Raw genomic sequence first — 25,506 nt, 5'->3', positions numbered from 1 at the left:
TGGGGCTGTTGAGTTGTTCCCAACCTCAAGCAGAGGTGCAAGGGGACCCTTACAGTGCTACAAGGATGTTGTCTGGGTAGCTAACAGTCTTCTGAGAGGAAGTGTAAGTGGTGGGCATTCCTCTTGTCCAGATGCTGGTCTGCGTTCCTGATGGTTGCCAATGAGAAGATAACCTTTCGTTGCAGGAATCTCCGGCAAGTGAAGAGCCTATCTGATGAGCATTTAGAAATTGTTGTCTTCCATTAGAAAATTTGGCAATCCTTTGTAAAACTCAGGTCAGAGTTGATGACATTAGGTTGATGACATGGTGTTGACATCAACATTAGGCTGATTTAGGTGTTCAGTATGAAAGACACTGCACATTGTGTTCTTTCCCCAAGTAGTGTTGGTCACTGACCTGAATGCTTCCCTGTAACCTCTTGCAGGGTGTGTCTGTAGCTGGTTCTTCTTGTACAACACAGGAAGGCCCTCAAGAGAAGTTTGACCTTGATGTCCTGGAGTTCCCCTTCATGGCTGCTTCCAAGCTGAGTGAGCTTAATCTCAGACCTGTGTCCACCCAACCAGGTTTTGAGGAACTGCTAGAGGAACTTCATTTATCTCCCAGAAAAGGCGTTCCCCTGCCATTTCCTTTCTTCAGTTGGGCAGAGCTTTGTGCTCTGGTTCGTGGAGAATCTGAGTTGGTTCATGGTTAGCCCTGATGCTGTGGCATGGAAAAGGCACCACTGATGGGCAGAAGGAGTTTGGTGTTGTGATTCTTTGTTTTCCTTCCCTTCCGTTGTGTGTTTTGTGCAGCATCATGCTGTCAGGATCATTGTGTGCATCTTGTCTGAATGTTAGGTGGTACTGCAGAAGTGTGAGTGGGAGCACAGGTGAAGGGCTTTGCTGCCAGACAGATCAAAGAAGTGCTTGCTTCCTCTTTACCTGAGCTGGAATTATTGGTCCTGCTCCCCCTTCCTTCAGTCCTAGAGGTTTTGTTTGTGTTGTGTGTAATGTCTGATATGCCTATGCAGCGTCTGTCCTGCTACTTTGAGAAAGTGGGCTAGGTCTGTTCTGTCTGGGTTGGTCAGGACAGTAGGGTTTATAAATAATGTGGTATGAGAGTAGCTACTTTGCAATCTCTGTGTCTTGGACTACAAACCTCTCCAGAAGTTGTAAGCTCAGTTCCCAGTGGTACCTGGGATGTGTCATCTCCTTAGCATATGTTTTCTATATTGCATGAGCCAAACATGTTGTGCTTGTAGATTGATGTCTATCTCTCAGATTATCAACAGATGGGTTTCAATTGACACAAGTCTTGACTGAGGAATCTGGGCTTAAGCCCCCACCCAGAAACACCCACAGTTCCTGAGCTACCCTGTCTTGGCCTCTAATGATGAACACTTTGATGTGATCTTTCAACTCCTGGATTAATCTTCTAGGTGAGCAAGCAGGATACACTAACACAGTGAACTGAGAAGCTAGAAGAACTTGAAACAACTTCTTTACTGACATTGCCAGGAATATTTCTTGACATGGATGCTGTAGTCTTTTGTCTGCATGCTGCTGCTGTGTCTGCTTCTCCTCAATCCTCAGTTGCCAGGTTATGAACACGAAGACATTTTGTGCTCTTTGTAGTCAGGGGGTGAACAGACCGTTAGTTAATGTGAGGGTAAGTGAGCATCTGTCTCTGTCCAACAAACAAGTGATGTCCCTCTGACATAGGTTTTCTGAGTTTGGATTCCTTAGCATTTGGGCCATTAAAAGCCAACTACTGTCTGCTTAAATGCCAGGATAGTCTTGCAGCTGAACATCTTTTGGATCTGACTTGCTGATGTTTATAATGTGAGGAGAGGAAAACTGGACAAGCACTCTATCAGAGGTATAGATGATTTAATTTAAACAAAGATCAGTAACACTTCAACAGAGAAAAGAGTAGATCCATTTTTGGGTTTTCATGGGATAACACCTCTGTCTCAGGTGGAATATGGGCTGTTCATCTACCAGGAAAGAGAATATCAGAATCAGTCCTATAAAAGGATCTTCCAAACTAAGTGATCCCTGGCATTTTCCTTCTAATATGTATGTATTTTCAGCCATCATCCCCATGTAGCTCAAACTTCTCAGTGATACTCCAGTCACCAAAATGATGTAACAGCATGCAAAACAATGTAAGAAAATTACAAAACAATCTACAGTGGTTTGTAAACTCCTATACCAATCCCTATACCCATATTCTACTGTTAATAGTAATCTTTGTGTTTTTTACTGTATGAGTGGGTTCCCTGTATGAAGCTTTAAGAGTGTTTTGTTATTATTTCAATGATTTTCTGATACATTTTCTCAGTTGCATCAAGGGCCCAGATGAAATCGAGATGTCCCCAAGCAGGAAAATGCTCATGGTAAATGAGATTGGTAATCCGAGGAAGTAGCTTTGCAATGTCTTTTGGATCTGCAAATTTGTCACGTCCACCAGTCCAAACAGCAATTGGTGTGCTTATCTCCTCTATCTTGTACGCAGGAGGAGTAGACTGTAAGAAAGGGAGGAGACCTGAGTCAATGCTGTTATATCAGAAGTTGTGTTTAGAAAAAGGATTCTGTGCAAGCACCTCTCCCTTCTGCACTCCCTACATCAAAACAGCAAGCATGAAGGCCACCCTCTTAGTGTCTCTTTCCCCAACCCATTCCCTGCCTACTGTGAAAGGGCACAATCCATCCTATTCCTGTGTCTTTCCTTAATGCACAGCTATGAGTTGTCCTGCAGTTTGACACCTGCTTGTGCCCTTCAGAGCTGGGGATATGAAAAGAACAGTGTCTGTGTATATCAGGCAAGGACTACAGAGCTGGTGTTCATGTGTTCCCTATTTCTGGCTTGTGCAGGGTCCTTTTCATACTTTTATGGGGCATGGTGTGAAAGACTTTTAGTTGCATTGTTCCAGACTTCACTTGACACATCTCTCTAGGTCACAGTGTTGCTACTGATGGGAGTACTAGCCAGTGAGGCTACTTGTCTTGCCCATCACCAGAGCGGAAATGAAAGAAATGTGGAAGAGGAGAATGGGGATCTTCTGAGCCCTGAGCCAAGTGAGTTAATGCAGGATGGTTATTTGTCTATAGTGTGATAAGGGTCCATGCAGAAGATGCTTTTAAATTGACCCCTGTTATCTAAGGGTGGTTCTATTATTTTTCTTGGTGACTGCTTTTTTGGTCAGTTTCCTAACCATTCAAAGTATTAGGAGTAAAATGTTACCCATTCCAAAATTCAAACTTAAGTATTTAAAGACTGCACGTGCAGATGGAAGGTGTCTGAGGAATGCCTCTCCACCTGTAAAATAACATGCCACCCATAAAATTACTTGCCCTGATGCAGAAAAGCTCACTACAAGTCAACTTGTAGTGAATTTGATTTGATCAGATTTGATCTGATCAGATTTGATCTGATCAAATTTCCAAAAATTGTCAGGCAAGTTATCCATGTTACAGGAAGACCACAACATGTCTGAGTGTTGACTAGGCAGTAACCAAAGCAGATAGTAACCAAACTTTGTTTGTTTCCTTTTTTCTGTACAGAATACATTAATTCACCGCAGCAGTAGTCTCCATTGTGCTGTATTGAAGCACCCCTTCTGTTTTATTTTCATGCTAGGTATCTTCCCACAATCAAGGTAAGAGATGCATTTCTACTTCTCCCCCCCTGCCCCCAATCTGGTGTTTAACTGAAAGGCAGGCTTTGACGATTTTTTGGGGAAGTGAAGAGCTCGATACTCATCCAGTCCTAGGGCCTGAGTGTAGCTCTTAGCCTTTTGGGAATGGCAGGTAAATTGACATGTCATTGGACTCATCCTTGCATCAGTAGGGGAGGCGAAACGAGCTTCTGTTAGCTGTCTGCAAAGAACTATCTCTGTCTTGTCTGTGAATAGGCTTTTACACTTACGAGTATTATGTTGAAGTGCAACATTTATTCAGACCATTCTCTTGCTCTTTGATAGTACTCAAGGTGCTACAATCTGTTCTTAGTTTTACCAGGACCCAAGGATGAGTTTTCAGGAAAACCATGTTGCCTTACCTGGTTGTATTTCTTCATGTTTTCCTTAGAGCCATAGTCGTAAGCTTGAAATTGGTCTGCACGTGTTAGCTATTAATATTGGAACAAGGACAGATAAAATGAAATTGTTAAGATACAGAGCAGGGTGTGGGAGGTGTTTTCCTGCCTGTGACTGAAGCCAAGGCTCGGGCAGTGGACTGTGAGTTACTGCTACCCCTTCCTCTGGTTGCAGGCTTCCGGGGGTTCTGAGGACGGATTGTAGGGAGAGTGGCTTCATCACCTTTCTCCTTGCTAACATTCTCTCCTGATCCTTAGCTGCCACACTTGGTGTGTTTTGTTGTTAAAATTTTGCTTGACTACCTTAGTTAACTAAAGTTGGGGTCCTTGTTCGTGGTGCAGAGCTGGGTTCAGTTGTCACATGGAAAGAGGACCTGAATGTCTAGAACGTGTCAGGTCTATTACTAGTTTAGTGTAGGATAAGATGTCTCCTCACATGTCTTTCCTGTATCAGTTTTGTCTGGTCTGCTCACAGTAGTGGCAACATTTCCAGAGGCTCTGTATTTCTTACAAGAGTCTGGCTGTTGGGAGCAGGATGTGGTTAGCACTACACTGTTAACACTACATTGTTTTCTTGAATGTATTTTGTCTAAAAGAAAAAAAAAATGCATCTGTCCTACTGAAAATATGTGCATTTGTTATTTTTTTTTTAATCAAAATCTTTAAGTAACTGAGGATATGCAAGAAATCTGCTAGCTTGCCTCTGATTTCTGGCTCTGTGTGCTGGTGATCTGGACCCGGGGAATCTTAGTCGGGGTGGGTGCAGGAGCATGTCTGTTGTTAAGACGGTATTAAATATTGGGAGAAGTGGCCACAATTCTGTGCTCATGCAGTGGTGTATTTCTGAGCTGACTTTCTCTTGCTGTGGTCCGATTTAGAGCATAGGCAGAACAACCTCAGGCCTGAGAGTGGCATAAGATGCCAGCAGAAGAGGCAGTTCCCCACTTTGCCATTGTTCCAGCAGAAGCATTTGTGTGTTTGACTGGCTTTGGGAGGTGATCCAGGCTGCAACTAACCCTCTGGGAGAAAAGCTTTAGCCTGGGTCACTTCTTTGTCTGGCTCATCCCCTGGCTGCTCAAGTTGCCACTATCCTCCTGCTGCCTGCCAAGTGCCGAGGCTGTGCTCCCGTTCCCTTCTGCAGCTTTCAAGGCAAATGTCTTCATACCTACAGATGCAGGCTGGAAGCCATTAGAGCCCAACATGCAGAGAGGCCTGATGTGCCCTGGGGAAACCTCAGTGCCTGATACCAAAGGGGAAATTCAGGGAATGGTCTGGTGAGCCATGGGAAACAGTCCTCCCTGTGTGGCAGGTGCTCATGGCAGCATGTGAGCAGATGTGACGGGCAGTTTCCCAGATCCACCGCCTCTGGACTTCCCTGTAGACTGTCAGTTGCATAAAAAGCTGTAGTAAGAGTTTATTTATACGTCAGTACGCAGTTGTACCTGATGCCAATGGATAACGTTCTGTACTGATGTCCCAGCAGGGGAATGTCCTACGTATACATCCATTCGACTCTGGAGAGAAAGCAGAGCGTTAAAGGCAAGGATCCAGTGCTGTGACAGAATAAAGCTGTGAAGGACCTGAGCAACATACTGCTGCTGTGTTAAAACCCCATTTTAATAGTATATTCTTCAAATATCAAACAGAAAAATGAGGAAAGACTCACAAACATGTGATTTTTCAGTAGGAATGAGTATGTAGAATTCTATCCCTTTGCAAGAGTCTGTCCTACTTTAGTGCTTAGTCATATGGAAAACATCATTTGGGGAGTGTGCATGGCCTTTGTTTTTCCCATTTTCTAGAGTTTGTATGCTGCTTTTAAGCAGTGCTGTGCTTAATCAGTGTAGGAGGATTGTTAATAGACTGTCTGCTTGAACATAGGGAGGCTACATGTGTGGGAGATTCTTATGGGAACACTTGTTAAATAGTCTGAGTATGAGGGTGAAACAAGAATCTAAAACAATTGTAAGGTTTTAGCATATGTAACTAATCAACTGTAAGTTTTGCAAATTTCTTAATATATGTACTTCCAGGAAGTTTATTGATTACATGATTAGTTTAACTTTAGTATAGAATTCTTTAGCCTAATAAGCGTGTGATTATGTGTAACAGTCTACTCTCATAGCCTTTAGGCTATATTGACCTCAATGTTAACATTGTAGCTATGTGTAAACAGTTAATCACAAGGAAAGCAGGCCTTGTGAAAATTAAAACAAAGAAGAGTTAAGAGCAAGGACTGAGAGATTAAAGAGAACAGAGAAGATATGTTAAGCTTGAGCATAGAGACAGACTGGCGGGAGTGTTCAAACAAGGACGGTAAGAAGGAACCACTTGGCTGGACAACAGAAGGGGCAAACATCCAAGGAGAAGAAATTATCCTCAAGAGACCCGTGACCATAAAAGGAAAAAGGAGTAGGGGGTGAACTCCCCAAATGACCACTGACGACCAGCCAAGACCCCCGCGCATGTGTAGTGTAGTTTTGCAACGCCAGCATTATGTAAATGTAGTAGATAAGCAAGGAGGCGGTGATTTCTTGAAAATGTATGAATATTCATGTCTTTATGGTATATAAAGGATGAACTTTTGTTTCAGCACACGCATGTTAGAAGGAGATATCCCCATGCGTCCAGCACTGCAATAAAGATGTCTGCTTAATAACACTTTGATGTTATTAAGTCTGAATTTCTTAAGTTTGAATTTCTTTGAATCAAGGCATCAAAGGTCACTGGAGAATAGACATGTGGAAGGTCTGCAAGAAAAAAAGAGAGCGGACAGAGTAAAGGAATGAGATCTTGCTGTTCAGAGAAATGTGAAGAAACAGCTTTGAGTTTTGTCCGGAAATGTTTTGATGTGTAGTGACCAAAAAGAAACAATCTCTTATGTTCAGATGACCTGGATATCTTCCTATTTAGGAAGAAAAATATGAATTGTGGAAAAGAAAAAAAGATCTTTCTCCGTCCATTTTAAAAAGCTTTGGTATCTGTCCAACTTTTCTTTAGCTTAGCCCCAGAAGAGGGGACACTGAAGGACATCATAGCAAGATGGCACCATTCTGATTCAGCCTTTCTTCCATGTGTGATTTGAATGTCAGGTGGCACATCTCATCATTAATTGCGGCCCTAGTTGGCATTACTTGAAAATCCCAACACATTTCTCTATGCTCCTGCAACTGTGTGTAGATATAAGGCAGAAAAATTGTTTTCCTTCGAAATTACTTTAGCTTTACTTGTATTAAGGTGTTCTTGGACATGCTTACCGTGTTCAGACTTTGTACTCTGTCCCCAGCTATGTAGCTGAAGATACTGCCACAAACTTTTCCTAGAGATCTGCAGATCCGTGTTAGAGGCCCTCTCAGCAGTTCATTCTGGTGAAGAATTCCTTTGCAGCCAAGTAATAACTGAGGGGAGGAAAAGTGCAAACATTTTTTTTCCTTGTTGCAGGAATACTTCACGCAGAAAATTGTCCCTCATTCTTCTCTGATAGTCTTGCCTCTTAACTAAGATTGCTGAAACTGCATGCCATCCCAGTATCCTTTAAAGCATGTTCTTCCCAAGAGCACACCACATGTTCTTCCTGCTGCTTATTATTAGGCATCAGTCCTGGAAGTCGCTATCCATCTGGTTTTAGTGCACTGACCTCAGTGAGAAAGGGCAGTTGGCTGCACTCATGACTGCAGAGTATAGGGAGTCCCTTTTTGCCCTAATATTTCTTCCAGGCAGGTGCACAAACTGTACTGTGAGTATTGCTACTGAGTAAAGAGGGAGCAGACAAATGAGCTCTACACGAGCTAGATGGTCTATAGTCACATAATGGGTACAGCTTGGACAGAAAGAGCACGTACTCCTGCAGTTTGACATCAAGTATAGCCTGCAGGACTTCCACCATTCACAGCAAATTCTATTAAATTGGCAAATTCTGCTGTGAAATAGTTATTTCCCTTTAAGTTTCCATTGTCATTTTACAAGTAAATATTTCACAAGCATAAATGAACTGCATGTCTAATAAATCAAAATGTGAAATATTTGTGGTTTTCTGCTAGTACTTAAGGCTAGATTTAGTAGACTATGTTAGACTCTTCTTGTTCTAGTATTTGTGAGCTTCCTTCAAAAATATTTGATTTAAACAAATAATGGTGAAAGTATACCTGTTATGTTAAAGAAGTTCCAAGAGAGATATCGTGTTGAGCCTTGCCTCTGTGGAAAGTCTGAAGTCTACCAGCACTGTCAGCAGCCTGATACACTGAATTTACTCTTAACTCATCACCTCCTTAAAATCAGTTCAGGTTGAGAGAATCCAGTAGAGACAAAACAGACTATTATGTCTTTTAGAAAGAGGAATGACTTACCCTGATCAACGGTTGGGGAAGACGTGTAAATGTTACCAGAGGACTGGTAGCATATGTAACTGTGACTACTGGTCCCAAAGCAAAGAACACTTTAACCCTTTGAGCCAAGTCAGGATAAGTAGAAAATGCTACGAAGCCTGCAAACACAGAAGATGCAAGTCTAGTTAGTGACTATATCTCTATAGACCAAATAAATACAAAAGCAGTAGGCAGCAAAGAAGTAGTGAGACTAGATCAGCAGCCCATTGTTTGTTGTCCATTTCTGTGCTGCAGACCTAAGGAAAGTGTTTTTTTTCTTGAAACTTTTATTTTGGAGACAGAGTTCATTCTAAAGACACAGGTTCATTAGAGCATGTCCAGATATTGATTTTCTAAGAACTGATAATTTTACATTAAGGCCATTTTTATGGGAGAAGATGCATTAAGCAAATTGTCTTAATATAGATTCCCTCTGAAGTTCCCCAAACTGTTATAGAAGAATGAGTTTTTCAGCGTGCAGTCTCTTGAAGACTGTATACATTTATGCTGGCATGCAGTGATTCTGTAATTATCTGAAGGTTGGTAGGTTAAGAGCAGGATTTTTTACCGGTAACTAAGCGCAAACTTGGGTGAGAGTGAGGAGGAAGGAAGGAAAACCAAAAAGGTTCTCTGAACATGTCCAAATTTCTCCAGTGACAGATTTGGTGACAACTTTAACTGGTTGCCTAAAGCATAGTTATATAAAGACAAGGTGATGTCTTGGCCTGGATGATTTGTTCTGCTAAAAGATGCTTAGAATGCACTTATGAGAAGAAGGGAAAATAATTGTCTAAGAATGTGGCCACATGCCACTTGCCCCCATTTTCTGCACTATTTCCAAGTTTATTTTTGTAGAAGGGCAATGGCACACCATGCCATAAAACCCTGTATCTACTGATGGATCATATATGTAAATCATAGAGACTCATAACATTCAAAGACCATAAGTGAGTTGATGTTGATATGCAGGTGCTAATAGCAAAGATGTTTTTAGCATTGATCTTTCTATTCTAATTTCCAGTGTCTGGTAATTTGTTTTTAAACAGTAATGTGGTGAGTTATAGTCAACGATGCTTTAAGTAGTAAGTCTGGCATTAAGTTATGAGACTTAGTAGCTTTATTTTTTTGTCTGTTGTTTGAACTGTCTTATGGACTGTTGTGTTAGTATTTACATCTAATCCATGAGGATTCAACACATCTATCTTAAAAACTGAGGTTAATAAAAGTTCATTGTTACTGAAGATTTAAGAAACACATCAAGTCACTGTGAGACTATGAAAAATCAGCAATAAATGCTTAGAGTGTAACAAGAAAGGATACTTAGCAAACAATAATACAGGGTACCTGGTAAATAACAGCTTTTATATATTGGCAATCCTTACTTACAGAAGTTAAAAGTGGTTCTGGATTGTCTATTATTTGCTTGTTTCAGATAGAACAGTTCTTAGAGAAGTTTCCTGCACTTTACAAGTGTCAGTTTAGACCGTACTTCTTCTTTAATAACTTTTTATGAGGAAGAGAGTTAAGAGAGACATATGCAAATCGGGTAGTGATGGTAACTGTTTTATACACAGGCAGTGTTAACGTTACCTGCAGTTGAAGCCTCTGAGTGCCCAACATAATATACATCCTTCTGTCCAGTTTTATTCATGATGAAGTACAGCTCTGCTGGAATATCGTATTTACCTATCTCATCGAAGCTAAAAGGGAGAAACACAAAAAGCTAGCAGGCAATTCGGCTGTCGCAGTGAGAGTTACTGGATGTCAGTTTTGTTCATTGCACCATGCAGAACCCTTGAATTGAAAGGTGAGGTTGAAAGATGTGGTTGAAAGATGAGGTTGCACACTTTGTCTGCATTCTTGCTTGAGTTGGGGAAGGGGGTAGAGGGAGACAGCTGTACTGCCAGGCTGCCTGATGCCTTGGGCTCTCTGCGGAGGAGGTGCCAGTTTCACCTGTCACCTGCAGCCCTTGGGGAACTGAACTTAATCAGTGCTCTCACCAGCATGGGTTACAAAAAATATTTCTCTCTTAGTTAACATCAGTTACGATAGCTCAGATTTGTAGACTGAGCTGAGCAGTTTCCTCTCCTGTCTGCACTTGGGATGTGGTATCTGGTGGGAGACTTCAAGGTTACAGATGCCTTCTAGTCTTGGACATCTTTTCCCCAAAGAAACCAGCACAGTGTATGGATAAAAGTGACCTGTGTATTTCCAGCTTCACTTCTGTATGTGCTGATTCCAGAAGGGTTTGTCCAGATCATGTAGACAAGCTCCCCCTGACATGCCCAGAAGTGGCTGCATCCGGGGAAAAGGGTTGGTCTGGTCTCCTTAGATGTTGCGTGCCCCAGCTGAAGTCAGATGATATGAAAACCAGTAGAGTTTTCATATAATCCAAAAGGGGATTATTCCATGTAACCAGAAGGAGAAAGGTTCTGCATCCCAATGTTAACTACCCAAGCTTTTCTCGTCCCCTGAAAGTTGCTTTCTTCAGCAATTATTTCTGCATGGAGTACCTGAAGTGCCAGAACTCTTTTTGGCAGGGCTTAAGGGTCTTGTGTTTTAACGACCAGGTATCTCCTCGGCTATTTCCCATCCAGACATCATAGCCAGCATCTGCGAGGAGGAAGCCTAGGCTGTTGTTGGGCAGGTTAGAAATCCAGTGAATAGAATCTCCTAAAGTACCATGGTGTAGCAAGACTGCAGGCTTTTTCTCTGTAAAAGAAGAGGGTTTTCTTATGCTGTGGTAGTAAGTAATGTTTAGTTAAATCTGGGGTGCAGAGTCTGGTTTTGCAGGAGTTTTAAAAGCTTTATACATAATTCAGGCCACATTCCTGACTAGGTGCTCTTGCTGAGATGGAAATGGGTGGAACATGCCACTTCATGTGCAAAGGGGAAAGATGGGAGACCCACGTAAGAGTTGGCACTCAGACCTTCCTTATGTCGTATAACTCTGTTGCACCTGTATTTTGGCTGTTCCTCCCAGCAGGAATTCTGAAAACACCAAGAATGTATCCATCCTCCGTGGTAACTTGGTATTCCTCACTGGGGTATCCATGATATCTGATAATTTCACTCTGTGGGAAGCCAAAGGAGAGCTTGTTAACATGCATTTGCGGTGAAGAGATGGGTGGAGAAGGTGTCTGGAGGCTACTTCTGTCCAGGAATGTGAAGCTAGGCAATAATGTGCCAGGAAGATTAATGTGATAACATATTGCTGACTTTTTCTCTACTGCTCTGTGTTGTACTTGTGGGAAGGGACGCAAAAGAGATTCCTGCAGGACAGCACAACCCATGCCTCTCTCCTTTGGGGATGATCAGATGTATGCTATAACATAGCCATGGAGGCTGGAGGATGCAAACGGCAGTGAGGGCAGTTGAGCTGAGTTTGTGTGGTGTGGTTTGTGGATGCTCTTTAATGCTGTATCTCTCAAATTGAAATACCAAGAGCTGCATTTGCTTAGGTAGAACCACCTAGTTATGCTTGGGAGCCTTCCTGGCATAGCCCATATTGCTTAGGTTTGGCTAAGTAGTAATTGCTGTAGCAGCAGTGCCCAAGCACTACACAGGTTTATATGAGTGGCAGGATGACAGAGCTCACCTATGCAGTAAATGAGACTGTTCCTGGGCCCTGCAGCTTGGTTGTGTGTGCTGTCGTGTGTTAGGACTGTCTTGGGGGTAGCATTTCCCTGAGCACTCCAGCGTTCTCCACCACTTTTCCTGGATGCATCTTTGTTCTTTTAGACTTCAGGGATGATGCTGTTAAACAGCTCAGACAAAGCTGTCCTGCTTTGGAAAGTAACCAAGCTGAGCACTGTGTCGGTGACGGTAGTGCAAGGCCCCTGGCTACAGGGACCATGGCTAAGAATAAATATTACAGGTCTTGCAGAAAGATGCATCAAAGTCTTCTTCAGACCTGCTCAGGTGGTAGTTGTCTGGTAGTTGACCCCATACCATGGGACAAAGCAGAATGACTAACCTTTTGGGAGATAGTTTGTCGTGCTGTACAAGGCTGGTGCAGATCATACCTTTCTAGAGAGTAAACATACAACAGTATCTGTATAAGACAATGCCAAAAGCTGTGGGGTTTGGTCCATAATGAATCTTGTCTTGCCAAAGTGTGATTAGGCAAGCAAGGCAGGGTGGATCTCTTATTACAGACTCACTCACAGCACCACCTATTACAGTCTTTCCACTATTGTGAGGAAATCTTTGGTGACTCAGAGCAAGTGGTCTTGAATTACCCTGTGTTGTGTGAATCTGCTGTTTGAAGAAGGGATTCAACCTCCCTTGCCACTGTACTGAGAAAACAGGTTGTTACAGAAGGGGAGGGCTTTGCTTCCCTTGAGACTAGAAACCAGCCTTTGCCTCCACTGCAAAGGAATTCTTCTGGCAGCTCAGTCTTTTTGGATAGGAGTATTAAGGTTTCCTCCAGGTGGGCGCTCCTTACCACAATGCTGGAAGGGCCCCCTTGAAGGGGGTCTGTCCTACTGTTAGCCTCCTGACAGGGACTGTTAGTGACGGGGCAGTGGCAGCGGTACTGGGGGAGACAATTTAGAAAGAAAGGGAGAGAAAGTGACCCAACTTACAACGTTCATAAAGCATTCAGGGTTGCGAGCCTTTGTGTACTGGCTTTTGTCTGAACTCAGGGTGGAGGGTACCGTGAATCCTGCTGAAAAGGCAATTCCTTGGGAGCAGAGCAGCACGAGGAGGCACCACATCTTGGGACTGTGTGAAAGAGCACATGCAGCGGTGTTTGCATTAGGAAGAGAGTGCTGTGGAATTCCACAGGAAGACCCAAGTGAGGAGTCTCCTGAAGGTTGCCCAAGGTCTGTTCCTCATGGGGCTGCCAGAATAAGCACCTGTGTGAGGAGGGACTGTCCGTAGCTTATGCCATGTAGCGGAGGCCAGGAGTGAGTCAAAGGCTCCGGGAAGATGTGGAACACACCTGGGGGAAAGTGCCTGTACGATATCAGTGCTAGTTTGTGCCATGAGTTTGTCCTTTCTCTCTCATGTATGGTTCTCCCTATTGTAAATATGTGTCTTGGTCACCTGGAGGAAAGATTGTGTTTTCACAGGGCTTGGGGGTTGACTGATGGTCCCAGGGAAGCTTTTCTGAACGAAAATTGTAGAGAGCATTCTATCTAGTAAGTGCCCTGCTTTTCGGATGTAGCCACCTTTGTAATCCACATAGAGGAAAGTCTCAGGTCATAAAAATAGAGTATGTTTTCTGACATAGCATGGGGAAGATTTTTATGATTTAGAGAGCCTGGAAAGGATAGCCAAGAGATTTGTTCTCTCTGAACTCCGTCAAGAGAAAGGGAGTTATCAATTCTTTTCATTTTTGATTAAATCTGTCATAGCCCTTGAGTCATTAGAATATTTGGATTGAACCAAAACTGGGCTATACCCTTGGTTTTAATATTGTCATCCAAACTCACTCTAGTCCATCCACCTTGTAGGAGAACACTTCCAATACTTCTGTCAAGAGAACAGAAATCCTCCCACCTGTGTGCTCTGGAAGCAGAGTTTTATAGTAGGTACTCCACTACTTTCTGCTCTTTTATTCCGTTCAGACAGAAGTCAAATATGTTCCTCTATTTCTGCATGTGGAACATTGTTTGGGAACAAAACTGAAAAGTTCAACTTAAGTCCAGTTTGTTTTTATATTAACAGGTGAGGCAGTTTCAGGGTATACTTTTTTGTAGATACTATATTGTCCCCTGGCTTAGCTGGCACGTTTTAAGGCACTTCCAAGTGAATGCTTTGCAAAGCAGAGAGAGTGTGCCAATTAACTCCAAGGCCTGGCACGCACTGTCCCATTAATTTCCATGGCAAAGTCTTGGCTGTAGGAGCCTTGAACAGCCATCTACTCATTTTATCTAATGAAACAACATCAAAGAGCAGCATTTACCATGGCAGGCTGGAATTAACAGAAATATTTAATTTAAAAAAAAGTAGAGGAAGAGACCACTTGAAAGATACATTCAAAAGGCCATTTCTGGAGACTTCTGATATTTAATGAAAAGAAGCTTTAAACCTTCTAGAAATTCATCAATGTACCCTTGAGAGAATCATCATCTTTTTTTCAGAAACACTGCAAATGGGACGGAAAGGCACCAGGGGCAGTTCATGTGGCTAGCAGGTACCAGATCTCCTGGTTAACTTACAAAGAAAGCTTAAATGCATTTGAAACTATGGAAGCAAAATGTACAATTTCTGCATGTGCTTTCATTACCAAGATTTTCATCCATCCACAGCGACATCCTTAGAAAAAAACCCAACATAAGTAGAACAAAATGAAACCATCAGTTACTTCTTTTTCCCATTTGCGCAGGTCAAAGACTTCTTCCTTTCCTCAACTTTAGCAAACATGCACTTTGAACCATAGCAACAGCCTTGCAGATGAGAAAGGATGCAGGCTGTCTAGCCTGACAAGCAACTGCACAAAAGCAAGACTGCACATCTTCATGGAGACAGGCAACAGAGAAAGAGACCATGAACACATACGTACAAGCAACTTACCTCTGCTTTGAGGTGCCTTCTGCCGCAGTTCCTGGTCTGTCTCCACTAGCAGACTGATTCACTTTGCAGAAACCTTTGTCAATAAAATGAAATAAAAATTCACTTATGGGCAGCAGTAGAGTGCTGTGTGATGTCTGCAGGTATAGGAGACCACGTTCAAGTGCTGATTTGGAAGTATTTAAGGTGTGGAGTTATTTTATGATAAACAGCACCATTACGTAACATTCTGAAAGACCAAATTGCACCATGGAGCCGGAAAGGTAAAGAGGTGTCTAACCTGTGGTTAGGATATTTATCAGAGACCTGGGGGATTCTTGTCCCCTGAGGCTGTGACAGTTCTTGCTCTGTACTGCTGCCTGTCTCTGGAAGTGCTGTGACCACATTATTTTGGGATGAAGAGGAGGAAAAGTCCATCTTTTCTCAACATGTTTTACCTACAAACGTGGTCTCTGCTGCTGTGGTTTGTACAGAAGCTGGGGTGGTGACTGGTTCCACACCAGTCACTTTTTTTTCTCAACTACTCCTTGCTCGGGGACAATTCTTCTTTGTTAGGTAGTCTTAGAATAAAAATACAAGTGGTTTGAAAGGTGTGTATATGGAATTACGAACACATTCCGAAATCTGTTGTTCAGTGAACACCACAACATGCAAAGACCAGTTTGCTCTGAATTAGCCTGCTCCTGTAGAGATTCTCAAGTACTGAATAAGTTTGAAAACATTTTTGTAAACTTTGTCTCAGAGAGGATGCTAACAAGGTTTTTTACTTCTTCCAAACATTTCTATGAACTCTGTAACAACACAGTATCCTTGGAGACCTCTACCTAACTGCTGAATTAGCTGTAGTCAGCACAGGGGCTCAGTCCTCACTGAAACTGGCCTGGTGCCCAGGTGCAGCAAATTCTCGGCAATGTGGGTGCTAATAATCTGCTGTCTTGTGTGGGCAAATGGAATGAAGTAAGTCTTTGTTAGTAAACAGAACCAGAGAGTAACCAGATGAACATTTCTGCTTTATAAAGTTTGTAGAAAGGCCAAAAAAGTGATTTCTCAATGAAAAACATTACAGCTTGGCAAGTCTGATATCCCTGCTCAGTGAGGGATACAGAAGGCCTTTCTCTGCTGTATTCCCAGCTAACACCATACTATATTTTTTTATTTTATAGGATCATCAGCCTTGAATAATCTGCAACTTTTACCTAGTTTCACCTCATGCCAGCATATGGAATGTATGATATTGTTTCTGATATTATTAGTTAGTAGGAATCAAGTAAAGAACGAAAGATAAACAAGTAAACCTGGTGAAGGTATGGGAGGAATGAAGCTGAGGGTATTGTTTAGTCTCTGTGAGTAGTTAACAAGGCACAACCTTGAGGGAAGGAACAAGATAACCACAAAGGGAACACAACTACTGAACTTTGAGTGAACTATCCTAATTAATGTTTAATTAACATATAATTGGCATAATAGAAAGTTTCCCTACCACCCTCAGGTAGGGAAAGCCCCCTACCCACAGAAGCCCCTTCCTCACTGAGCGTGCACAGTAAAATAGGATGATATGACTTTAAGTGTGGACAAGGTTTGCGAGAACCAAAAGGAACAAGGGTGACTGAGCCAACCTGCAAAAATACTGATAACAGTTGCTCAAAATGTATAAATATTTTCTGTATGTTAACCGAGGTGTGCTAGCTTTGTGGACCTATCACCTAGCACTCAAATCTGTGCAGATTTGGAATAAAAGCAAATACCTCAATGCTGCGTGTTTTTGGCGCTCCGCACACCGGCTGAAAGAACACGTATTTGGGACAACACACCCATGTATTGGCCCTTATCTTTGGAAGTTTGGAAAAGAGAGGACTGAACAGGGAAAAAGACTATGAAAGTAATGCATATAAACAGAGCATAGGAAAGACAAAACCTAAAAGGTGTAAAGAAACTCCCCAGGATGTTTTGCTATGCTGCCCTTACTTAGAAAACCATGTCAGCTGAAATAGTAAGTGTTCTGTTTTGAAAATACTGGAGCAAAAGTTTGATGTCTGGGCAGTCTGGCCTACAGCTGGGCATAGCATGAGGTGCCCAAGTATGTCTTAACCCCAACTGTCAGCCAATTCTCTCTTAGCTACCCCTGAGGTACCCCCTAAACGTATCCCTGATGATCTGCAGGCTTGGAGGGGGAGGACAAAGGAGTACTGGTGAGTTCCTTTCTCTTTTTAAACCCTGTAAAATACAAAAATAGTGTTCATTTAAGGTAGTGGTCTCTATATGCTCTTTCTTTTGTCTTTGAATCCTATTCCTCTTCCCAAGTACTTTTGAGGTTCTCAATTTTTTCCCCTGCTTTTGCCAGTTGATTACCTGTTGTTTGTGCAGGCATGTCCAGGAAAGGAGCCAGGTGTTTATCAAATGCTTCAGTCCACTGAAGCATCACACAATCACAATGCTACTTGACCGATTCTAAATTAAGAGTTACCATATGGGATAATACTGGTCGTGAAAATGCATAGACATATCAGCAGGTTTGTGCAGATGAACAGCCCCACTGGCTTTTACAGGACTGTTGTGTTCCACACTGTGCAGTACTGCCTGTGAACTGGTCATAGGGAACAGGATCTTGGGCAGGCCTGTATGAATGATGAGCTGCTGGAGCTCAGCCACGGGATGGGCTATAACAGAAGTATCCCAGTAGCGACCATATGAGCATCAGGAGGCAAGGGGAGGGCTGTGTGTTTTTTGTGTGACACCAGTGGTTCACTGAATTCAGGTTGAAGTGTTGTAAAACACAGGCTCCGCTCTGCACCCTGGAGGGACTTCTTTGTGCTTGGTGGGGCTGTGGAGTTAATCCTGTCCTGAAGCAGAGGTGTAAGGGGACCTTTGCGGTGCTACAAGGATATTGTCTGAGTAGCTAACAGTCTTGCGCAGGGAAGTGTAAGGGATGAGTGTTCCTCTTGTCCAGACACCAGCCATTCCAAGACTGCATTTCTTGGGAATACGTGTTTCTGAGGACTGTTCTGCATGCACAACTCCAGCAGGCCACAGATTTCTTTCCTGAGAGTAGTGTAACTCATGCCATTTGGAGGAATGTCATCTATAGTGTTTGGAAATTAGAGAGACAAATGGTCTTCCGTTTCTTTTATTGAATGTGCTGTTCTGAAGTTTAATTGATTTTTAGTCTAAAAAATGAGTTGCCCTTTTTCTTTCTCTGGTGAAGGTGCTTCTGACAAACTTTGTTCATTTCTGGCTTACATGAAACTTTTAAAGTATTGTTAGATTCTTTCAGGAAGTAAGAATCATTTTTCCTACACAGACTGAGTAGGTGACACTTTGCCCATACATTGAGTCTTGGCACTTTTGGGAGAAAAAAAGACTTATTCAACAAAAAAAGATTAAAATTTTCAGGATTCAAGTCCTCATGTATAAGCATGCTAAAGAACACTAAAGCAGTATGTGAAGCAGAAGTGAACCTGTGACTACATAAGTTTGCATGAGTCTCATACCTCACCATGGTTGGGCTGCTTATCTATTCTGCAGCTGAAACTCTGGCAAAAGTAGTCACTTAAGTGACAAGAGGGTGTGAGATGTGATACTGGATTAAATGGTAATTTATACTGTCTTGGGAAAGGTGTTGCCTGAAGCTATCGCTGTGCTTTGTGGAGGAAGGTGTGTTGGGTTTTTGTTTTTTTTTTTTGTTTGTTTGTTTGTTTTGGGGGGGGTTGTTGTTTTTTAAAATACTTTTCCATATTACCAGGCATTTATATACTGGTGTTAGGAGACAATTAAGCAAGCTACTAAGTTGTTATATATAACAGTTGAGCAATTTGAGGTTTCCTTCAACACAATGTAGTTTATAAATTCCAACAACCTGGCCAGTTGATGTAGGAGGGTGTCCATTCCTTTGGGTCTGGATATGAAGAAATACTGGCAAGGAATACCTTTTTGCCTTTGAGGTGTTATGCATTCTTCTGTGTCTTTAAGCAAACAGAATATTCACCCCATGCTGAAAGACCAATCTGTTAGGAGGATCCTAGTGAGGTTTGTCATGGGTAGGTAGCTGATCTAATTTTCTGGTAAACAGCCATTGAAAGTGTTAGAACTAACACTACAGTCAGTGGTGCTATACTACTTAACCCAGAGAAGAATAGAGACAGTATAAGTAATTTTATATGGTCCTCCACCTCACTGGAGAATAATATGAAAATTGTATGGCAAAAAATGTTCTAAAACATAAGGTAGAGGGCTTGGATTTAAGATGGACAGTTATATGCATCTATTGTAAAACTTGTTTAAAAACGTGGTTGGAAAACATGAAAGGTGAATTTAAACTAGAAAAGAAAAGATATTTTTGGGGTGCCTGCAGGTGCTTGAAATACACATGCCGTACTTGGAAAGGCTGTCTGAGTGTGATACAGAAATACTATCAGCATCTTAACCTCAGAGACATGAACAAGCAAAGGGGGTGGAGACATCAAGAATAATTCTCTTCCTAAGGAAGCTCTAATGCAATTAACATATGAAAGTAGCAGGTTAAACATGAATCATGTTCACTGTTTGAGCTGGGCTAGGAAGAGAAGACTGAGCAAAAGGTAATGGAAGGGGCTGGGCTATTTAATAAGAGAGTAAAGCTAATTATACTGGAACTCTCATTAAAGGTGTGAGATCTAGTTGCTTCCCTTTTCCTGGTAGGCGTCTTGGGGTGTTCTTGCAGAGGATTTGGAATATGTTTTAGTCAGAAGTAGTTTGGGTGGCAAACTAGCTACCATTCATGGTTGTTCTAAGTTTTAGGTTTCGTGCTTTTTTTTCTTTTTTCCCCTCCCTTTCTTCACTTGTGAAATTTTCTTCTTCTCTCCCTCCTTCCTCCCTTCCTCAGCCTGTTTTGCTACTTTCCTTTTTAGGCAACTGGAGGCTGTTATTGCAAAAATGACAAAGGAAAATGCTTCTCTGTTGTAACTTGTTCTGTCAGTCTCCCATACGCTGCTGTTCTCGTGTTTACCTCCCTGGGTTGGGTTTCTGCAGACAATTGTTTCCATGCTGCCCAGTAGCACTTAAAGGAAATGTAGCTTAAGAAAGAGCGATACTTTTAAGTTAAATAATAACCAGATTGAAACAAGCTCAAGAGCATTTCAGGTGAGGTTAACTTGTTGGGCTGGTGAACAAGAACGAACTCAAGCCGTGAAGAATAGACATGGGGATACTCTATTCAGAGGTACGTGATCTCTTTCTGCACAGTAAATGAAGCCATTGAAGATATGGATATTCACTGGGTTTGGTTTGTTCCCTTCACAGCCTCCCACACACAGGCTTATACAGATCTGGAAGTTCTTTTCCTTTAGAAATGCTGTGCTTTGGCTGTTACCAAGTGTCAGAAGTACTCTTTGTAGGAGCAAAGAAAATGCAATAACCAGTGTAATTACTGTGACTTCACAGAGACAGTACACGTTCAACATTCTTTGTTGCTCTGTGTTGAAAGCAGAATGATTCTGAACACGGTGCAAACAATAAGCAACTTTGCAAACTGCAAACAACTCCTTGGCTTATGTTGAGTATAGAGAGTAAAGCTAATTCCATACGGAGATATTCCTTTCCCCCCACCCCGCCCTCCTTGTTTTAGGAATGTGATTTTTTTTTTTTCTTTTCTTCTTCCCCCCCCCCCCCTTATCTTTATGGGTTTGTCCCCAGATCATGGTCCATTTAGCATACCCCTGGATTCTACCATAAATGCTACCTAAACATATTTGTTATTTTATAAGCTTTCCGTTTGTACACTTGGGAACTAATTAAGATTTTGGTCCTTTTTGACTGTGAATATGTTGGACTGCATTGCTGTTTCTTTTTCTGGAGGTAGCATTGCATAACTGTTCCTTTAAAAGATTATGTTTCTATGCTGAAAGCCCCCCTTTTATTTTTGAAAGGTTATTCAATGAAATCAAGTATCTCCTCCTTGAGTATTATAGGGACCTTGAATCTGCACATTCATAAGGCGATGGGCTGGGTAGACTGCACCTTATTGTGAAAGGGTTTGTTACCTCTCTCCAGATCTGCTACTCTGAGACAGTATTGTACAAGAAACCAGTGTCATCTAGCTTAATTAAAGCAGTGTTTAGAGAATGTTCAAATGCTGTCCCTATCTTCCATGCTTGTTATTTAATATTTTCATACACATTAGTTCTCTTCCTTTACAAATTTTGAGTGCGATACAGTTTTCTGGGTAAAGTGTGGTTCATTTATACAGGATAGAAATCTAGGGGAGGGCAAATAAGAACGTATAAGTTGCCTTTTGTGAGGAGTATGGATTGGATACTAGCATCCTCAGCATCACAATCATGATTTAGACTTTCCTGTTTAGTTCATAAGCATGCCTTTGGATGAATTTTAGTGCACAGGAAGAGACTATGGATTGGTTCAGAATATCTGAGTGTTATGAAGTGACTCCTTTTTGTCTGAACAACTGCAAAGCCTTGACGTAACTTGGGCAATCCCCTGCAGTTCTGAAAGGAGGAAGCAATTATAATCTGAAATTGCTCTCCCAGTTGCAAGACTGGCTCTACCTTAGCCTGCTCTCTCTTGACTGAATGCTTTGACCATAGTGCCATGCCTTTAGCCTTTATTTCATGTGTGGTAGAACTTGCTGAATAGCTCATGGCTTATCACTACCTCAGCAATGCTAAGCAGAGGGAGATGCAAGAAACTCTGAAAACAAGTAGAAAAAATTCAGATGTGGCAGTTCATCTGGATCTGAGTAAACTAGCAAGTCCTGGTTTCCACCATATGGCCCACAACTGATTAAAAAAAAGGAATATTAAAAAATCAGTTGTGTAGAGTTATTGTCCTTCTTCCTGACTGTGCAATTTTTTTTACTTTTCTTGCACCCTTTATCTGGTGATCTTGTACTGAATGGTCTGAGTCATGAAAACCCTTGCCTGTCCTACAACTACTTGTCACCTTTCCTGAAGCCTCAGATACTGAACAATGAAATCCTCTTCTGCTCTTCTGAAGGGCTTGTAGAAGAAGCAGTATTGCAGAAAGATACTCTAATCTAAGTACAGAGGTTTTGCTTTAAAACTGCATATTCAGTTTTCCTTTGAACACCTGACTTGAATAAGCATCACTCAGTCATTGGCCTATCTAATCTTCTGCTCTCATAGTCCTGCTCCTCTCCACAGCTGAGCCCGAGTCTTAAAGGCAAAAGCCCAGCTAGAGCTCAGTCTGGCCACAGTCGTAAAGGATAATAAAAAATGTTTTTACAAATATATTAACAACAAAAAGAGAGGCAAGGAGAATCTCCAACCCCTACTGGATATGGCGGGGAACATTGTCTCCAAGGACGAGGACAAGGCTGAGGTACTTAATGCCTTCTTCGCCTCAGTCTTTAATAGCCACTCCAGGTATCCACAGGATATTCAGCCCCCTGAGCTGGAAGACAGGGATGGAGAGCACAATGTACTCCTCATAATCCAGGAGGAAGCAGTCAAGGACATGCTAAGCCACCTGGACACCCACAAGTCTATGGGGCCTGATGGGATCCACCCAAGAGTACTGAGAGAGCTGGCGGAGGAGCTTGCCAAGCCACTCTCCATCGTTTATCAGCAGTCCTGGTTAACAGGGGAGGTCCCAGAAGACTGGAGGCTTGCCAATGTGACGCCCGTCTATAAGAAAGGCCGGAAGGAGGATCCTGGGAACTACAGGCCTGTCAGCCTGACCTCTGTTCCAGGGAAGATTATGGAGCGGTTGGTTTTGAGAGTGCTCACAGGGCATCTGCAGAACAGCCAAAGGATCAGGCCCAGCCAGCATGGGTTCATGAAAGGCAGGTCCTGCTTGACCAGCCTGATCTCCTTCTATGACCAGGTGACCCGCCTAGTGGATGAGGGAAAGGCAGTGGACGTTGTCTACCTGGACTTTAGTAAAGCCTTTGACAGCGTCTCCCACAGCATTCTCCTGGAGAAACTGGCGGCTCGTGGCTTAGACGGGTTTACTCTTCGCTGGGTGAGGAACTGGCTGGATGGCCGAGCCCAGAGAGTTGTGGTGAATGGCGTTAAATCCGGCTGGCAGCCGGTCACGAGTGGTGTTCCCCAGGGCTCGGTTCTGGGACCAGTCTTGTTCAATATCTTTATAGATGATCTGGATGAGGGAATTGAGTGCTCCCTCAGTAAGTTTGCAGATGACACCAAGCTGAGTGGGAGTGTTGATCTGCTGGAGGGTAGGAGGGCTCTGCAGAGGGATCTGGACAGGCTGGATCGATGGGCAGAGGCCAACTGTATGAGGTTTAATAAGGCCAAGTGCAGGGTCCTGCACTTTGGCCACAACAACCCCATGCAATGCTACAGGCTTGGGGAGGAGCGGCTGGAGAGCTGCCCGGCGGAAAGTGACCTGGGGGTGCTGGTTGACAGCCGGTTGAACATGAGCCGGCAGTGTGCCCAGGTGGCCAAGAAGGCCAACAGCGTCCTGGCCTGTATCAGGAATAGTGTGGCCAGCAGGAGTAGGGAAGTGATTGTGCCCCTGTACTCGGCACTGGTGAGGCCGCACCTTGAATACTGTGTTCAGTTTTGGGCCCCTCACTACAAGAAGGATGTTGAGGTGCTGGAGCGTGTCCAGAGAAGGGCAACGAAGCTGGTGAGGGGTCTGGAGCACAAGTCTTATGAGGAGCGGCTGAGGGAACTGCGGTTGTTTAGTCTGGAGAAGAGGAGGCTGAGGGGAGACCTTATCGCTCTCTACAACTACCTGAAAGGGGGTTGTGGCGATGAGGGTGTTGGTCTCTTCTCCCAAGTAACTAGTGATAGGACAAGAGGAAATGGCCTCAAGTTGCGCCAGGGGAGGTTTAGATTGGATATTAGGAAAAATTTCTTCACCAAAAGGGTGGTCAGGCATTGGAACAGGCTGCCCAGGGAGGTGGTGGAGTCGCCATCCCTGGAAGTGTTCAAAAAACGTGTGGATGTGGCGCTTCAGGACATGGTTTAGGGGACATGGTGGTTCTGGATTAATGGTTGGACTTGATGATCTTAAAGGTCCTTTCCAACCTAGTGATTCTGTGATTCTGTGATTCTGTGAAATGTGAACTTTGGATTCTCCCAATACTGCTTCCGTCTTGCATGGAAAGCCCAGTTATTCTGAGGACGTTTCTCATAAGTATATTTCCCTCTTGTGTATGATGGGTGGATAACAATAATGTAATAACCATAACATGAATCAGAAGCTGGTTGTTAAGCTACATCATTGCTGAGGTGGTCTTCTAACATTGTAGAAAACTGAGTGAGGGTTTCCAGACCTATAGCCTCAACGCTAACATAAACAAAATGTGTTTTTGTGGGTTTTGGGTGGAATCTACTGCTTGTACATAGCGTTGTCCTAACTCTATAGTTGGCCTCACTGCTGATATTCCAGACAGATGCTGTCTAACTGTGTGTATGTAAGAAATGTTATTAATTGTCTTAGGAGCAAAGTTTGGAGAATTCTTTAAATCCGTCTTAAGCACAGTTAGTCCTAAGTTAGACAGAGCTGCCACAGTGGCAACCCAAAAAAGTGGAAGGTGGAAGAGGCATTTGTGGCAGAGGTTTCACAACCACAGAAATCCTTGCACACTTCTCAAGCTCCAGCCTGGAGCCAGTCAGGTTTTGTGTCCATTCTGATGCTACTGGAAGCCTGTTTTGGAGCTTCACTCTGCACATGGCTAGAAATTTCTTTCTAGTTGTCATGCTGAACTTCTTGGCCGGATATACCACCTTTTTTACCTTGTTCCCTGAAATTAATTGGCTCTTCTTCTCTAATACTTACCCTTCAATTTATTTTGGAACACTGAGCGCCCTGTCTCCATTATTCCTAGACAAGCTAAGCAAATCAGTCTTTCTTCAGGCTCTTCATGTTCCCCAGATGTTTAGAGATTTTATGCTCCTGCCATAGTCTGATGTCATTTTTGGACCCCGATGACAAGAACTGTATCCACTATCCCAGTTAAGTGCCTTCTATCACAGCCGTCTTTGCTTTCTGTGAGAAAGACTGCCTACTCTAAAGTTTGCCACTGATTGCTCTTTCTGATGCCTTTCTTACACAGGGGACTGCCACCTATTTGTAATTTTTCCTATCTTTATTCCTTCCCAACACATTTTCTTCTGAAGTCCTATTGTTATTGATATCAAAATGATGAGCTTATAGTTACTTGGATTGCTTTGTTCCCTTACTTAAATATTCTGGTACTATGTTTGCTCCTCCCGTCACAGAGTCATGTTTGTCACTTTGGGAGGTATATTGGAAGTCTGATCTATGGGACTTTGCACCTTTCTTTGACTAAAATAGGCATTTTCTAGAATGCAAACAAATAGAGTGGGCCTGAAGAAAATCTCATAAAACCAGGGGAAAAGTTTGGGGGGGTGTTGTTGTTGTGTGTTTTTTCTGTTTGTTTTTTTTTTAAATATGAATGGAACATATTAATGTGTGAAAGAATTCGACAAAGAACCCCCACTGCAGTGGAATAACAATAATGATAATAATAACAATAATGACAATAATAACAATAATGACAACAACAACAATAACAATAGTAATACTTTAAGTATGTCAATTACC

At 42.7% G+C, this 25,506-nt stretch overlaps 1 protein-coding gene across 1 annotated transcript; it reads right to left on the bottom strand.

Annotated features, from left to right (window-relative positions):
* Nucleotides 1-2,273: 2,273 nt before the first annotated feature.
* Nucleotides 2,274-13,160, bottom strand: LOC309406690 (lipase member M-like; the record flags this gene model as incomplete). Its single annotated transcript, XM_082001969.1, has 9 exons — nt 2,274-2,507; nt 4,043-4,111; nt 5,521-5,592; nt 7,336-7,476; nt 8,425-8,561; nt 10,033-10,142; nt 10,956-11,154; nt 11,402-11,516; nt 13,029-13,160. The coding sequence occupies 9 exons, from the start codon at nt 13,158-13,160 to the stop codon at nt 2,274-2,276; spliced, it is 1,209 nt and encodes a 402-aa protein (XP_081858095.1).
* Between the last annotated feature and the right edge of the window lie 12,346 nt (nt 13,161-25,506).

Source organism: Phaethon aethereus (genome assembly GCF_964289735.1).
Source record: "Phaethon aethereus genome assembly, chromosome: 7".
In the NCBI taxonomy this organism is placed as follows: domain Eukaryota; kingdom Metazoa; phylum Chordata; class Aves; order Phaethontiformes; family Phaethontidae; genus Phaethon; species Phaethon aethereus.
The sequence above is the reverse complement of the archived record's forward strand: the minus strand, read 5'-3'. Positions and strand labels throughout refer to the sequence as shown.